The sequence below is a fragment of the Triticum aestivum genome, chromosome 1A (assembly GCF_018294505.1).
Source record: "Triticum aestivum cultivar Chinese Spring chromosome 1A, IWGSC CS RefSeq v2.1, whole genome shotgun sequence".
Classification (NCBI taxonomy): Eukaryota; Viridiplantae; Streptophyta; class Magnoliopsida; order Poales; family Poaceae; genus Triticum; species Triticum aestivum.
The window spans coordinates 293,854,152-293,869,024 of record NC_057794.1 but is presented as its reverse complement, the minus strand read 5'-3'; the positions used below and the strand labels follow the sequence as shown (position 1 = coordinate 293,869,024).

The following is a 14,873-nucleotide window of genomic DNA, read 5'->3' as shown; positions in this document are numbered from 1 at the left end:
AAGCGACACGCGCAATGCTGAATCAGTCCCTCAAACATAACGGGTCAAACAATGTGAAGATAACATTGACCAGGAGCTCGTGTAAACATCCGGAAGCAGTATGTTTTAAAATTTTGCCGACTTGTTATTTGAAATCGAGCACAACCAAGCATCCTGCAAGATGGAGAACCAGAGACCCCCTTAATTTCGTCCTTGTTCTAACTGTGTATGCATTCCTCGATTTTTTTTATTTCAACAATTTACAAATCCCTGTGCAAAGAATATTATACACAAAAGGCACATTTCGCACCAGCAATGTATGTATTCTTTCTCATGAAATATTAAAAACCTACTACTCCCTTCGTAAAGTAGTGATCTAAACGATCAAATATTAGTTTATAGAGGAAGTACTTTTTTCGAGAGGATTTAAATACCTGCCACTAGTACTACTACTAGTACTCATTTACGACTCCAGAAAAGAAAAGAAGAACCAGAAACCATATATAGAAACAAACATGCTTAACCACTGGTTTGGACTGAAGCATACGACAGCACTGTCCAAGAGGAAAAGTCAAGAGATGCCTTTCTTTTACCACGAGCACGGAGACACCTGTCCCCTGCATTTTTCCTCTCCCGTAGAATCGTCGTCGTCCCTGGTAATTCTTTCTTTTTGCGCATCGTCCCTGATAATTCTTTGAAACCTGAGGCCATCGTCGGCATTTTGGGTAGGGAACAACGGCCGGAGCCGTTAGCGCGCCGTCACCGCGAGGCAGGCCACCCGTTGCTGACTCCTATGCCAGCCACACTTTTTTCCCCTGGATCTGATGAATCCATCCTGATCCTGCCACCAGCAGCGGCCGAACTAGAATTATTGTGAGTGAGAGGAGGGCTTTGCCATGTGGCGGATTCAAAACCTTCCCCCCTCCACCCACCCGGCCACCCCCATTTAGATTTGAACATTTTTAAACCACCACCACCACGTAATTCGTCCCGGATACTAAAAGCGAGGTGCCTTAATTCCATTAAAATATTCCTCCCCCACTCTCTCTCTCCCTCCCTCTGGTGACTCTGTCCCTGTCGCTGGCTCTCTCACCCTTCCCCCGAGAGAAAGAGAGAGAGAGGGGAGGAGGCGTACGCGAGCTGCTGCGCCTGTGGAGGAGGAGCCACGGCCACGGGGTTGCGCATCTCCACGGCCACGGGGAGCTCGCGCGCGCTGCCATTCCTGAGGCCTCGGCGGTTTCCCAGATCGGCTGGTCCGGTGGTGTTTTTCTGCGGTTTTCTGTAGAATTTGGGAGTCGTTTGCTGGGCGCGGGGGATTGGATTGGCGCTGGGAGGAGGTTGGGCTGTGTGGATTTGAGGTGGTCAGCGCGGAGATCCCGTCGGAGGCGGGAGTTTTGGGGCTCTCCGCGAGGTGATCTCGGGCGCGCCGGCCGGCGATGGCGTCGGTGGAGGTGCGGTCCGTGCGCAAGTCCGCGGCGCTGCGCCCGCGCGGGCCCACCAAGGTGCAGCCCGCGCGGTCCATGTCGCTCGACTACAAGTACTCCGCCGCGCGTGCCGGCGTCGAAGCCGGCCCGGCGGCCAACGGCGTCGGGCGCCGGGCCGCTGCTGCGGCGGCGGACGAGGAAGGGGAGGCGGTGCCGCCCGAGAGAGACGCCGACTCTCCCTACAGCTCCAAGGCGACGACAACGGAGGAGGAGGAGAGTGCTGGGGGTGGCGGGGAGGTCGATTCGGCGTCCTCTGCAGCCGCAACGCTGCGGAGGCCGTCGCCGACGGCGGCTGCTGGCCCCTCACCACGCGACACCAGATGGGGTGACACCAGCTCCTACGGTGCTAAAAAGGTGGCTTTCCCCCTTCGTTTTTGCCCTTTCTGTTTTCCGACACTTCTGGAATGGCAGAATTTATATGGATAATGCTTAAAAGTTTTGTGGTTTCTGAATCTGTGAACTCCTATTATTCAGAGTTTTCTTTTTTGGTAGTTTGATTGAATTCCTGCATTAACCAGCTGTAGAGCCTATTTCCAGCAACCAGTAAACACAATTGTGAAGTGCTAGGCTGAGCTACATAGATACCAAGATGTAACTCCATTTCTACGTGCTTTAGAGCATCTACAACCGGACCCCCACTTCCCCCCCTAAACGTCCGAGCGGCAGCTCGGACACCTCAAACAGCCACCCACCCGGACCCCTCAAACCCAGCCCAAACGTCCAGGCTGTCCGACCCATTCGTGGGGCGGATTTAGGGCTGCCCGGACGTGTCTGCCATGTTGGATTTGGGGCTGCCCGGACGCGTCTGCCATGTTGGACCGGCCCATCCCGACCCCACAAAATCACCCCCTATCCCCACCCTGGAGCAAACCCTAGCCATTCTTCAGTCCACTCCACTTCCAGGTAGCCCCGCACCACCCCCGGTTCCTATCCGCACAGCTCCTGTCATCTCCGGCATGGCTAGCAGCGGTCTGAGTCCGCCCGGTCCGGATCCATCGACTGGTATCTGGCTGCCGGCTCGGGCAAGTTTGAAGTAGCCGTTTGTTTGGCTTGCGGTCCACCGTTTCCTGAGAGGGCGGCAGATCCACCAGCTGGGCGCCTTCTCTGCCACTCCGGATGGCATCCATTGGTGGCATTGCCTCAGGCGTAAGCTCGCATCGCCTGTTCGCACCGTTACCGCATCAGGCGTGCGCTGAGAGGAGGGCTGGCCAGCGTTGGATCCTTGTCCCTGCGGCATCGGACTCCGAGTCGGAGGTCAATGCGCAAGGCCAAGAGGTCGAGGGACGATCGTGCCCGCCGTGAAAGGGAGAAGGTGTGTTGCGTAACGGCGGCCGGCGACGAGGAAGCCCGTGCTCGGATCTGGGCCAAGAGGCGTGCCCGGGCCGCCCGTGACCTTGCTGTGGAGCAAACCCTGGCCGTCCGTACCCTCGCCAGCCTCCCCCCCAAGGAGGAGGATCTGAACATGTCCAGTGTCGTGTCCGACATGTCCAGCTCTGGCGCCGAGCAGATCCTCCTCGACCCCTACTATGTCTTTGACCACTACTTTCGCGAGCACGAGGACAAGGGCAAGGGCAGCCGTAGGTGATGAACTAAACTATGTATATCTATATAGTGTTAATTTAGTTATGATGAAGTAGTAGAAGATGCCATCATTTTGGTAGTCTCTCATGGTATGTACCTATGTTTTAAAAGCGTCCCTAAGGCGACGCCTAGGCGTCGAAGCGCTCCCCCTCCGCTTTGGAAAATCGACCGCTTTGGGCGCCTAGGCGTCCAAAGCGCCCGCCTAGGCGTCGCCTAGGCGCCAAAGCGCCCCCCACTCCCTAAGGCGGTAAGGCGTCGCCTTAAAAACATAGGTATGTACAACTCCCCTATGTAATGTCCGGACTATGTGAACTATGTGCAATGGAAGTATGTGTGTTGAAATCTACGTTGCATGTTTTTGCATGGATTTGAGGGTTTGCATATGAGGGGATGACTGCGCACACGGACAAATGAGGTGCGGGCCGGCGCTGTCCGTGGACGTTTACGGGGTCATATTTGCCCAGTCCGGTTGTAGATGGTCGTAGGTTGTTGTCCATGATACTGCAGTTATACATGTTGCCACTTGACGTTGCAATGCCAGGAAGGCGCCATGCGAAGTTTTGGCGGGAGTTCGAGGAATGTGTTGTTCTCTAGTTATAGACTTCTAGGTTGTTATCATGATGTGATCTGTCATAAAACATTGCACTGCGCTTACTGTTAGGGGTATGTTAAACCCATAAATAGAGCTTCATCATTTAAATTTTGATCCACAAATGGTGTTTCAGTAGTTTGTACTTATTTCCTGTCGTGTCTTTGGTAATTTTTCTGTTTTAGCTACCCATTATTACATATAATACTGTTGTGTCACAATTAAGAGATGCATTAGGTACTTATTAAACATCCAATTTCAAATTGAACAACTTCTGGAATTATACAACTGATATGCCTGTATCTGTTTTTCAACTTGGAGTAAGACGCTAATTTACATTCTACCTAACACTTGTTGCAGAAGCATAGAGTTTTTTGTCAGCTTCCAAATGGTGATTGGGCCTTATGCACCGTGATTACTACCTCTGGTGACGAGTCTGTACTAAAGGTTCCTGAAGGAAAAGTAAGCTACCTAAAATCTGCGTGGAAGATCTTATTATCTCTTTGAAATTATTATAGTTTGACTCCCCTTCTTCCAATTGAAGGTTCTAAGATTGAAAACGGAGAGCCTTCAACCTGCAAATCCTGAAATTCTTGATGGAGTGGATGATCTTATGCAGCTGAGTTATCTAAGTGAGCCATCTGTGCTGTACAACTTGCAGTACAGATATTCACAAGACATGATTTATGTGAGGATAGATCAGAACCTTGTCTTTTCTTCTGGAGTTCAATGAATTTCTTAGTGATATGCTATTGCATTGTAGACTAAAGCAGGTCCAGTTTTGGTGGCCGTCAACCCTTTTAAGAAGGTTGCACTGTATGGTAATGAGTATATTAAAGCATATAGAAACAAAACAATGGACAGTCCACATGTGTATGCAATAGCAGATTCAGCGCTTCGTGAAATGAAAAGAGGTCAGTCTATTAGTACATCTTTCTTGCTGGTATGATCTTTCAATTTTCTGAGGAAAATCATCTACATCTATGCCTAACTAATTGACATGTTCATTTGCAGATGAAGTTAACCAGTCCATTATTATAAGGTTGGTATCTTCTATTTTTTCAGTAAGAACTAAGAAGCATTCAGTGGGATTCATGTTGTAATAACTTTGCACCTGAATTGATATGTACTCCCTCCGTTCCTAAATATATGTCTTTTTAGACCTTTCAAATGGACTACAACATAAGGATGCATGTAGACATTTTTTAAGTGTAGATTCACTCATTTTGCTCCGTATGTAGTCACTTATTGGAATCTCTAAAAAGACTTATATTTGGGAACGGAGGGAGTAATAGATAGCGGAGCCAAGCCACATGAAATATGTATTTTTGGGATTGGTACTTTGCATTTTCTGCTACTTTTTTCTGTCAGCTGAACAGAATAAAAGTCACGTAACCAGTGAAATGTACTTATATTAATCGTCTCATGCATTGTCCATCGTTTCAGTTCACACTGCGAGGGTCCTACCGGGATATTAAAATATGCATGGTTGTTTGTCATACAAAAATTGGAACTTGAGTAGTCCACTTCCAACAGATGCAATAGGCACACACCAACCCTATAATTGTCTCATGCATTGTCCATGATTTCAGTTCACACTACAAGGGTCCTACTGGGACATTAAAATATGAGCGGTTGTTTGTCATACAAAAATTGGGACTTGAGAATAGTCCGGTTCCAACAGATGCAATAGGCACACACCAACCCTATAATCTCATGTACCTGTTCCTTTTCCTTCACATGGTTCACCAGTAAGTAATAAATGTGGTAGATTTTTCTGTATCGCCTTAGATTGGAATAAACAGTGAGTAGTACACCGCAAAAATCTAATAAATTTACTGTAGCTGATTAAAAAGGTTCACTGTGCATGATACACTTCAGTTTGCACTTTCAGCTTTTTTGTTTCATTGACATTATTTAAGCAACCGTCATTCTTTTTTACTTAAACCATGATATGGTGAGCAAATGAATGAGTGATGCCATTTTCTATGTAGTGGTGAGAGTGGAGCAGGAAAAACAGAAACTGCAAAGATTGCCATGCAGTATCTGGCTTCACTTGGAGGTGGAAGTGGCATAGAGTATGAGATCCTACAGACCAACCCAATACTCGAGGCGTTTGGCAATGCAAAGACATTAAGAAATGATAATTCAAGTCGCTTCGTAAGTTTTTTCTTGTGAGAATCACAATACTGTACCGCGGAACAAAGTATGGCTAATATTCTTATATTTTTTATTACAGGGAAAGCTCATTGAAATTCATTTCAGTACGACTGGAAGAATATGTGGTGCCATGATTCAAACATGTATGCAGATTCTGCCGAGTGTACCTGCTTTATATCATTAGCATTTTCTGGTTTACATTTAATTTTATGTTTTTTATTGATGAAATTTTCTAATGATCTTGCTGCATGCGCAATTGGGCAGTTCTACTCGAGAAGGTAACTCCTAATTTTGTGGTTATCTTTTCTCCTACACACTGTTTTAGGATAAGTAATCTAATCTGAACTGTTTCCACTATGGTAGTCAAGAGTTGTACAGTGTGCGGTCGGTGAGCGTTCCTACCATATATTTTATCAGCTATGTGCTGGTGCTCCAACGACTCTCAGAGGTACATAATCTATTCATCCTGTCTGAATTTTTTAGTCGCTGGCTTATTTGGTTTGTACAGTTGTACATGTGATGGCATCCTAGTATATCCTCTCAAACTTCTTTTGAACATAGTCCTTTTCCTCCTGCTTATTACAAGAACCATTATTTGTGCTGCTCGGTTTTCAACATAGTTACTACAATGTCTTCCATCGACAATTGACGTTTCTCCATTCTTTTGCATTGCACAATACTTAGTTGTACATGGTTTTCTGTGCAATGTTTTGATACAGAGAAGTTGAATTTGAAGAAGGTGGATGAATACAAATATCTGAAACAGAGTTGTTGCTATTCAATTGCTGGTGTGGATGATGCCGAAATGTTTCATGCTGTAACGGTATAATATACTTTTGCCTCCTTCTAATTAAAATACCTTCTTTTAGATTACCTGGGGCACAACAATAAATACGTCGCTATATAAGGTTAATTCCATCGAAGCATTATCATGTTTGTTGTTCTTGTGCACTGTCATGTTTGTTGACTTATATTTTTAATAGGAAGCTATGAACATCGTCCATATCAGCAAGGAGGACCAAGATAATGTTTTTGCAATGGTTTCAGCTGTGCTCTGGCTTGGAGATGTCTCTTTCACAATTATTGATAATGAAAATCATGTTGAGATCACTGTAGAAGAAGGTAAAAAGAACATGTTCAGTCGCTAATATGGTTATATGGACCATAACTTCCACAATATTATGGTCTTTGGTGATGATTTGGTTAACATACTGTTGTATATCATCAGTTTTAAATACTGATGGTTACTGCTGTGTATTTTCGTCAATTTTGTTCAATGTTTTAGTATAACATACCGCAAATGTGAAGACCTGAAAGCAAATTAGCATTTGTATTGCATTTGTATCACTGGCTGGTTCTATTTTATAAAATTAACAAAATAGATTTTATTTCAGCTGCGGAAACGGTTTCACGACTTCTTGGCTGCAGTATTGAAGATCTCAATTTAGTTTTGTCAAAGCGGCACATGAAAGTTAATAATGAGAATATTGTCCAGAAGCTTACTCTTACACAGGTTAGCATGGTTTCTCAACTAATGGCTAGGCAAATTACTAGCCATGAAGTTCTATTTGATTTACATCTCTTACACACCTACCTCCCTTTGGATATTGCAGGCAACTGACACAAGGGATGCTCTGGCCAAAGCTCTCTATGCCAGTTTGTTCGAGTGGCTTGTAGAACAAATTAACAAGTCCCTTTCAGTTGGCAAGCGTCGAACTGGGAGATCAATCAGTATTCTTGACATCTACGGCTTTGAATCATTTGATGTAATGCACTTCCCTTTGGCCTGCATTTTCACATTTTCATTGTCAAATGTTTTCTCATGACACGCTATCAATTTGCAGAAAAACAGTTTTGAACAGTTCTGCATTAATTATGCCAACGAGAGGCTACAACAACATTTCAATCGCCATTTGTTTAAGCTTGAGCAAGAGGTGAGTTGTTGTTTGACTTTCAGGTGCATGTTTTGCAGCATTGCAATTTTGCTTAGTTTCTGGTACCAGCAGGTGTACATTTTATAGTGATCATTCTTGTTCTTTTATTGACTTCACAATAATTTAACACCACTCAGTAAAGAAAAAAAATACATTAAAGTTACAAGAGCATTGATGCTCCTATTATTCCGTGAACTTCTCTTACTGATTATGGCTTCGGCTTCTGTCACAACTGTAACGTTCTCCTTATAAAATGTATTGCATTCACTCCACGGTTATCGATTTTCTTGTAGTAACTTTCTGAAAAATATGTCATTTCTGTGATCAGGAATATGTTGAAGATGGCATTGACTGGGCTAAGGTTGAGTTTGAGGACAATCAGGACTGTTTGAATCTATTTGAGAAGGTATGGGCCTGTACATTGTCTTCATTGTTGTCATCATCAAGAAATCATAAATATATTAGTCTGTGCGGCAATGCTTTAAATTCTACCAGTCCCGGTGCACGTAGCTCCCCCTTGCATAGGGTCTGTGGAAGGGTCCGACCACTTTGGGTCTTTTGTATGCAGCCTTTCCCTACATTTCTGCAAGAGACTGTTTCCAGGACTCGAACCCGTGACCTCATTGTCACAAGGCGACAGCTTTACCGCTGCGCCAAGGCTCCCCCTTCGCTTTAAATTCTACCAGTACTTCCGTAAAAAGCACATGCCTATTTTATTTGACATAAGCAGAGGGGGAATGCATTTGTTTTTCTGGGAAGTGGTTAACTTAAAAAATTCCAAATATAAATTTATTGCAAGTGCTATTTTCCCATAGCATTCAATCATTCTTAGCTCAGAGACAAAAATTCACTACTAGAAAAATAGAATGTGATAGAAGGTCTCCACATTACTCAAAGTAAAGCCTGCAGATTTCAGATTGTACCAATATGCAGATACTTCCATTTTTAGGAATACAGGGGTTCTACAAACTTGGTAAATACTGCTTGATTGACTAATCCTAACGGTGTACAAGTAAATGTAGTTGCTGGTTTCTCAAACCATGATGATAACTAGCATCGGGAAAACAAGGGTGGAACATATAACTGGCTTATCACAGTGGATTCTGGGTTCCCAGCCAAGGTGTATATTGGGTTATGGTATGTTTGGATTGGGATCAAAGTGTACCCTACATTTTTTTTGGACATGACCATTGGCCTCTGTTTGGACGAAGACCATCTTTTTGGCATACCAATGCTTCTTTACCAACTCTAGTTCAGTTTTCTAGCCAATGTTGTCCAATCCATTGGCAAGCAAAACCTCAACCAAAATTTCGGCTCAACTTTTTGACATGACTACCTTGGGCACAAACCGAACATACCCTTAACCTTGGGCACAAACCGAACATACCCTTAACCTTGCCGGAGTTTAATGAGTTCTGTAGATGTCTTGTGGCAAAATTAAAATAAAGAAAATAAAACTCGCTTACATCCATATTTCTTGTTGTTGTTTGAGAACTTGGTAAAAATGTCTGGGATTCTTTATCTTGCTTACTTCTCTTACTGGATACAGAAACCACTGGGGTTGTTGTCTCTGCTGGATGAGGAATCTACATTCCCTAATGCCACAGACCTTACTTTTGCAAACAAGCTCAAGCAACATCTTGACACTAATTCTTGCTTCAGAGGAGAAAGAGGCAAGGCTTTCACTGTCCGTCACTATGCAGGAGAGGTTGGGAGTTGTCAAATATCCAGTTCCATGTTCACATCAGTCTTTCTTTTACCACTTGTCAACTTTATTCCATTTCTTTGATGATTAGGTGGCGTATGACACATCGGGTTTTCTGGAGAAGAACAGAGATTTATTGCACATGGACTCAATTCAGTTCCTTGCCAAATGCAAATTATCTATACCACAAACGTTTGCATCTAAGATGCTTGCTCAATCTGATAATCTAGAATCTGTACCATACAGGCCTAGTGTTGCTGATTCACAGAAGTTAAGTGTAGCAATGAAGTTTAAGGTAAAAAAACTTTGTGGCCCCAAAGAAATTTCTAAGGAGATCTTGAATGAATCAGATCAACTGTTAACAACTGTCTGTTTAAATGTTTGGCAGGGACAATTGTTCCAACTTATGCAAAGACTTGAAAGCACAACACCACACTTCATACGTTGCATTAAACCAAATAATTTGCAGCTCCCTGCCATTTACGGACAAGAACTTGTGCTTCAGCAACTGAAATGCTGCGGGGTTCTTGAAGTTGTGCGCATTTCAAGATCTGGGTACCCAACGAGAATGACTCATCAGAAGTTTGCTCGGCGGTAATTCAAATATCTGTATATCTGTATTATGCTTCTGATTTTTGTTGCGTGCAAGACGTTAACGATTCAAATTATCAGGTATGGTTTTCTTCTTCTTGAGGATGTTGCGTCTCAAGATCCACTTAGTGTTTCGGTTGCAATTCTTCATCAATTCAACATTTTGCCTGAGATGTATCAAGTTGGCTACACAAAGTTGTTCTTCCGAACTGGTCAGGTCAGTCAAGCAGTCTTTGTTTCATTAATTAACACACCTGGGTTATTGTTGTATTCCATACATTATGCTGCTACTTTGTTTGCGCTCTGTATTCTTCTCGTACTCACTGGGTTTCACTTTCAGAATAGACAGGTAATTAGATAAGAATTCCTTATGCTGCCCAATATTTCACAGCAGGGCAGCTTAGTAATTTGATATTCGACTGATATGCTTGTGATTTGCTAGTGCACTGATTTGCCGTTGTCTAGCAAGGCCATTAATAAATACATTGTGATTTGCTATAAGAGGCAGTAAGACACCAAGTTTATATATTTTACAGTCCTAGTAGGGATGGATCCTACTAAGCATACACTAAATAAGGAGTAAAAATACACAGAAATTGGGATCCACAAGATCCAGGTAGTACGGCAGCACTGATCTATAAACAACAAAGGTTCGTAAATAGAAAAAATAATAAAATATATATACAAGAAAAATGCACCAAACAGGTATCAAGGAGAAAACATTCAGGTAGGGATGCTTTCCAAAGAGCATACCAAGAGCACAATGGCTCACGGTTCACACATTTTTCAACTACATCTGGTGTTCTGTTTAGTGAATGACAAGTGGTGGCTCTTGTTCTTCTAGTGCACATGCCGGTGTCAGTTTGGCTTGCCTTCTTTTTCTTGTGTAAGTGATGTATTTCTGGAAAATGCTGTATCACCGTGTTTGTTCCTCTGTACTGTATCACATATCGGGTCGACATATTTTCATGGTTTTCAAGTAGAGGTGTTGGCCTATGATACTTATATGAATTGACATCACATGTTTAAAGTTGCTTTCTTAAAATTTATAATTCATAATTATGCTGTCTTTGAAGTTTGAGTGGTTATTTATACATTTGTCTACTACTGTTACTTAAGCTTCTAATGACAACTATCTTGCGTTGCTTCAATTTTTGGGAACTGAAGATTGGCAACCTTGAGAATACTCGGAATCGTACTCTACATGGTGTTTTAAGGGTTCAAAGCTGTTTCAGAGGGCATCAAGCACGGCGCCATGCAAGTGAACGAATCAGAGGAGTTTTGGCTCTTCAATCATGTACGCTATCCAAGCCCCACTGCTTTATGCATTACTGTATTTCTTGTTGCTCTATCTTTCTCTCCTACTCATGCTTACTATATGGGCCGGTTGCTCCTCATATCTTGCAGTCATTCGTGCTGAGAATGCAAGACAAAGTTATTCATCTCTGTCGAAGAAACATAGGGCAGCCACTCTTGTGCAGAAAAATCTAAAAGGCTGGCTTGCAAGAAGATACTTCATTAAGATACGGAAGGCTTCAGTGGTTGTACAATCTGGTAAGAAGATTTTCCTCATTCTTTTTTTTAGAACCATGCAGGAGAACTGTATGTGTATTTTCCTCTTCTCGTCAGACTCTGTAAAGATAGAAGTGGTAATATGACACACCGTCTTCACATAACATGAAGGTATCCGTGGTTGTCTTGTTAGAAGATGCGCCGGCAATGTTGATCTACTGAACGTGTTAAGAGAATTTGAATCGAAAAAGGTACACGGTTATATCTGTTTCTCTGCTCTGGTACTGGCTTTCCCCCTATCTGCTCGCACTTAAACACATGAACTAAATTATTTCAGGAGGCAGACGGCGACCAAATCTTGATCAAGGCGTCCTTCCTGGCCGAGCTGCAACGCCGAATCCTAAGAGCGGAGGCTACAGTTCGAGAGAAGGATGAGGAGAACGAGATGCTACACCAGCGGCTCCAGCAATACGAGAACCGATGGTTAGAATACGAGCAGAAAATGAAGGCGATGGAGGAGATGTGGCAGAAGCAGATGCGGTCGCTGCAGTCAAGCCTGTCGGTGGCGAAGAAGAGCCTGGCCCTGGACGAGACGCCTCGGATGTCGGACTCGTCCGTGGAGCAGAGCTGGGAGAGCAACGGGAACCACGTGGGCGGGGGCTCCTCCCAGCAGCTGGCCGCGGCGCCGCGGATCACCGGGCGCGATATGAACGCCAGCATGAGCGTCATCGGGCGGCTGGCGGAGGAGCTGGAGCAGCGGAGCCAGGTGTTCGCCGACGACGCCAAGTTCCTGGTGGAGGTCAAGTCCGGGCAGGCGGACGCGAGCCTGAACCCGGACGTGGAGCTCCGCAGGCTGAAGCAGAACTTCGACTCGTGGAAGAAGGACTTCGGCTCCCGCATCAGGGAGACCAAGGTGATCCTGAACAAGCTCGCGAGCGGCGGCGGCGGCGGCAACGAGTCCTCCCCCAACTCGGCCAAGCGGAAGTGGTGGGGCAGGCTCAACACCTCCAAGTTCTCGTGAGTGTATGGTGATGGTGACGGTGTAGACGCGCCGGCATTTTACACGCCGGCGCTAGTCCTAGAGAGGTTTGTGAGTGCTGCTGCGGAGTCCAGTGTTTTGGGCTGGATGAGTATGTATGTGATTCGTGGAGGGCGAGTTGTATAGTTCTTCCACTGGGGGGCTGCTTCTTTTCTAGGCCACCCATGAACCACTGAGTTGTGATGTAATTACTTGCTAAGATATACCACTACTTGAAGGGGAGAGATTGGGGATTGATTGCTCAGTTCTTTTTCTTTTGCCATCTTGTCTTCTGCGTATGTATGTATGTTATGTTTGTATGCGGTTTAGTTTGACTGCAGTCAAGTAGGATGTGGGCATCTATTCCTACATGCATATTCACGTGTAAATTGTTTGTTTGTTTGTTTGTTTTGCACAAGCAGGTGTAAATTGTTTTCATGAATTTGCAGGTGTGTTTGGTTTCAGTTCAGTCATCCAGAATATCTTCACTGGTCAAGATTAGATAATATCAGGGGAATTCGTTGCTCATACTTATTGCAATGCTGTCATTCATTTCGGAATTGCCCTAATTGAGTAACATAACATGATAGATCAACCTGGGAAATACAAGAGTCCTGCAAGTTGCAACGTAGTCAAAGTATAATACAACTATAAATAACTTCAACTGAATGGCAATACATTCCTTGTGCTCCGGCATCGTCCACCTATGAGTTGACCGGGACGTCTTATTTATTCCAGCAGTGCTAACTGCGCTGCTTACGTTATCCAAGCTTGCCATTCAGCCGGCCTCTTCTTGCTTCAGACCATCGATCCTGTAACAATAAACCCAAAATACAGTCAGTTCAATTGTTACGTACTTAGAATAATGAGCTCGAACGGCATCGATGCCTAGTACATGTACTCCAGTTCTCTTAGGTTTGAATGAACTAGCACTCTGGTGGGGTAAGCATGTCAGTCACAGTTCATGTGTGGTCTGTCAACCAAGTGAAGCAGCAGCTAGCTCACCTCCGCAGTTGCCAGGGATGCTGACGCCGCACTGCTGGGAGACGTAGAACACCTTCTCCATGCTGATGTTGTCCCGCACGCCGGGGCTGCCCAGGTAGCTGCAGACGCAGGGCACGTCCACGCTCTTCACGGCGTCGCAGCACTCCTGCGACGGCGGCACCGTCGGCGCGCCCTTCTGCACGTACTGGTAGCAGGCCTCGTTGAGCGCCACAACGTCGTCCTGGCAGCCCGCCGGCCCCGCCGCTGCTGCGGCGGCAAGGAGAAGGAACATCGCCACCGCAGTCAGGCTGGCGCGGGCGAGCTGAGACATCTTGCCGGAGTTTTCCCTTCACGCCGCTGCTGTGCTGTGCTTGTGTGTCTCGTGGATGGTTGGTTGCTCTTGTGGTGCGGCGGTGATGTGCCATGGCTAGGGTATTTATAGTGCTTAATGGTTCTAGAGGGTCTGGCTTGTTTGGTGGGCTGGCTGGCGGGGGAGCTGGTGTTTCGGCTGGGAACCGGCCATGGAAATGCAACGCTTGTGAGCTGGTTCCACGGTGCGTGCTTGCTTGATCTTTGTGTTTGCATGCAAATGCGATAGGTGTGAGAATGTTGGTGAGTTTGTTCTAGTCCCTGATCATCCGCATGCCTGAACAGAACTTCAGATAGAGAGGCCTGGATGCTAGATGAATTTCGGCATGGATGCGTTGGATGTTTATGTGGGCTCAACCATATCATTATTTATTTGCACAATTTAGTGGAGAAAAGATAAGCAATCGCGGCCGTAGAAGTAGTCAAACTGTAAGTGCATCTAGGACCCCATTGTGGGTTTTGATGAATCATGACAACAAGACTAAATAAAGGGACTAACAATTTCTCAAAGTGTTGATCAGTTATAGTCCCAAAAGATGTTGAGTTCGGAGGATGGTTCGCGACCCCTCGAAATACAAGGATCAAGCTTTGGCATGATCACTTCGAGTCATAGGTATGCCAATTCTATCAAAGGGGGTCTTGGGTCTTGTGAGAAGTATTTCTTGATATGTTATCAAAGTTCAGTCTCCAAAACCCATCAAAATTTCTCATTATTTCAAGTCCTAACTCTCTTCACATTCATCTGTTCGAAACCTCCAAGTTGATTCCATCCGGAGCCTCTGATGCAATCTACAAAGTTAGTTAGTTGCACTTTGTGCGTTTCAGACCCCCCAAGCAAGGTGTCTCGTATATCCAAGATGGTACAAAAACTTTCTACTCACGTTCTGTACCTCCAGGTGACTTTTGTCCCAATAATCCTACACCTACTAAGAGTCTTACGTAAGTTTACTTAACCTTTCATACATTC

The 14,873-nt window shown here is 44.9% G+C and overlaps 2 protein-coding genes across 2 annotated transcripts; one reads left to right on the top strand and one right to left on the bottom strand.

The window, feature by feature from the left end:
• The first annotated feature begins 976 nt into the window (after positions 1-976).
• LOC123046629 (myosin-1) lies at positions 977-12,818 on the top strand. The gene is made up of 23 exons (XM_044470027.1): positions 977-1,817; positions 3,994-4,095; positions 4,178-4,321; positions 4,397-4,547; positions 4,648-4,675; positions 5,628-5,793; positions 5,873-5,936; positions 6,058-6,071; positions 6,157-6,241; positions 6,513-6,616; positions 6,777-6,915; positions 7,188-7,306; positions 7,407-7,559; positions 7,638-7,727; positions 8,056-8,133; positions 9,277-9,435; positions 9,524-9,727; positions 9,821-10,026; positions 10,105-10,240; positions 11,191-11,320; positions 11,431-11,577; positions 11,707-11,786; positions 11,873-12,818. Exons 1-23 carry the CDS (start codon positions 1,416-1,418, stop codon positions 12,554-12,556), a joined length of 3,585 nt encoding a protein of 1,194 aa, XP_044325962.1. The 5' UTR covers positions 977-1,415; the 3' UTR covers positions 12,557-12,818.
• Positions 12,819-13,084: 266 nt separating this feature from the next.
• On the bottom strand, positions 13,085-13,958 carry LOC123046637 (male-cone protein 1). Its single transcript, XM_044470037.1, has 2 exons — positions 13,559-13,958; positions 13,085-13,365 (listed from the first exon to the last, which is right to left on the bottom strand). Exons 1-2 carry the CDS (start codon positions 13,866-13,868, stop codon positions 13,352-13,354), a joined length of 324 nt encoding a protein of 107 aa, XP_044325972.1. The 5' UTR covers positions 13,869-13,958; the 3' UTR covers positions 13,085-13,351.
• Positions 13,959-14,873: the final 915 nt, after the last annotated feature.

What these genes read in the sequence shown, in the direction of transcription:
- LOC123046629 (XM_044470027.1), top strand. Translation starts at nt 1,416, where the DNA reads ATGGCGTCGGTGGAGGTGCGGTCCGTGCGCAAGTCCGCGGCGCTGCGC. An exon ending in GTTTGAATCTATTTGAGAAG is followed by an intron (nt 8,134 to 9,276) that starts GTATGGGCCTGT and finishes TACTGGATACAG; the next exon opens with AAACCACTGGGGTTGTTGTC. An exon ending in GAGAATTTGAATCGAAAAAG is followed by an intron (nt 11,787 to 11,872) that starts GTACACGGTTAT and finishes AAATTATTTCAG; the next exon opens with GAGGCAGACGGCGACCAAAT.
- LOC123046637 (XM_044470037.1), bottom strand. Translation starts at nt 13,868, where the DNA reads ATGTCTCAGCTCGCCCGCGCCAGCCTGACTGCGGTGGCGATGTTCCTT.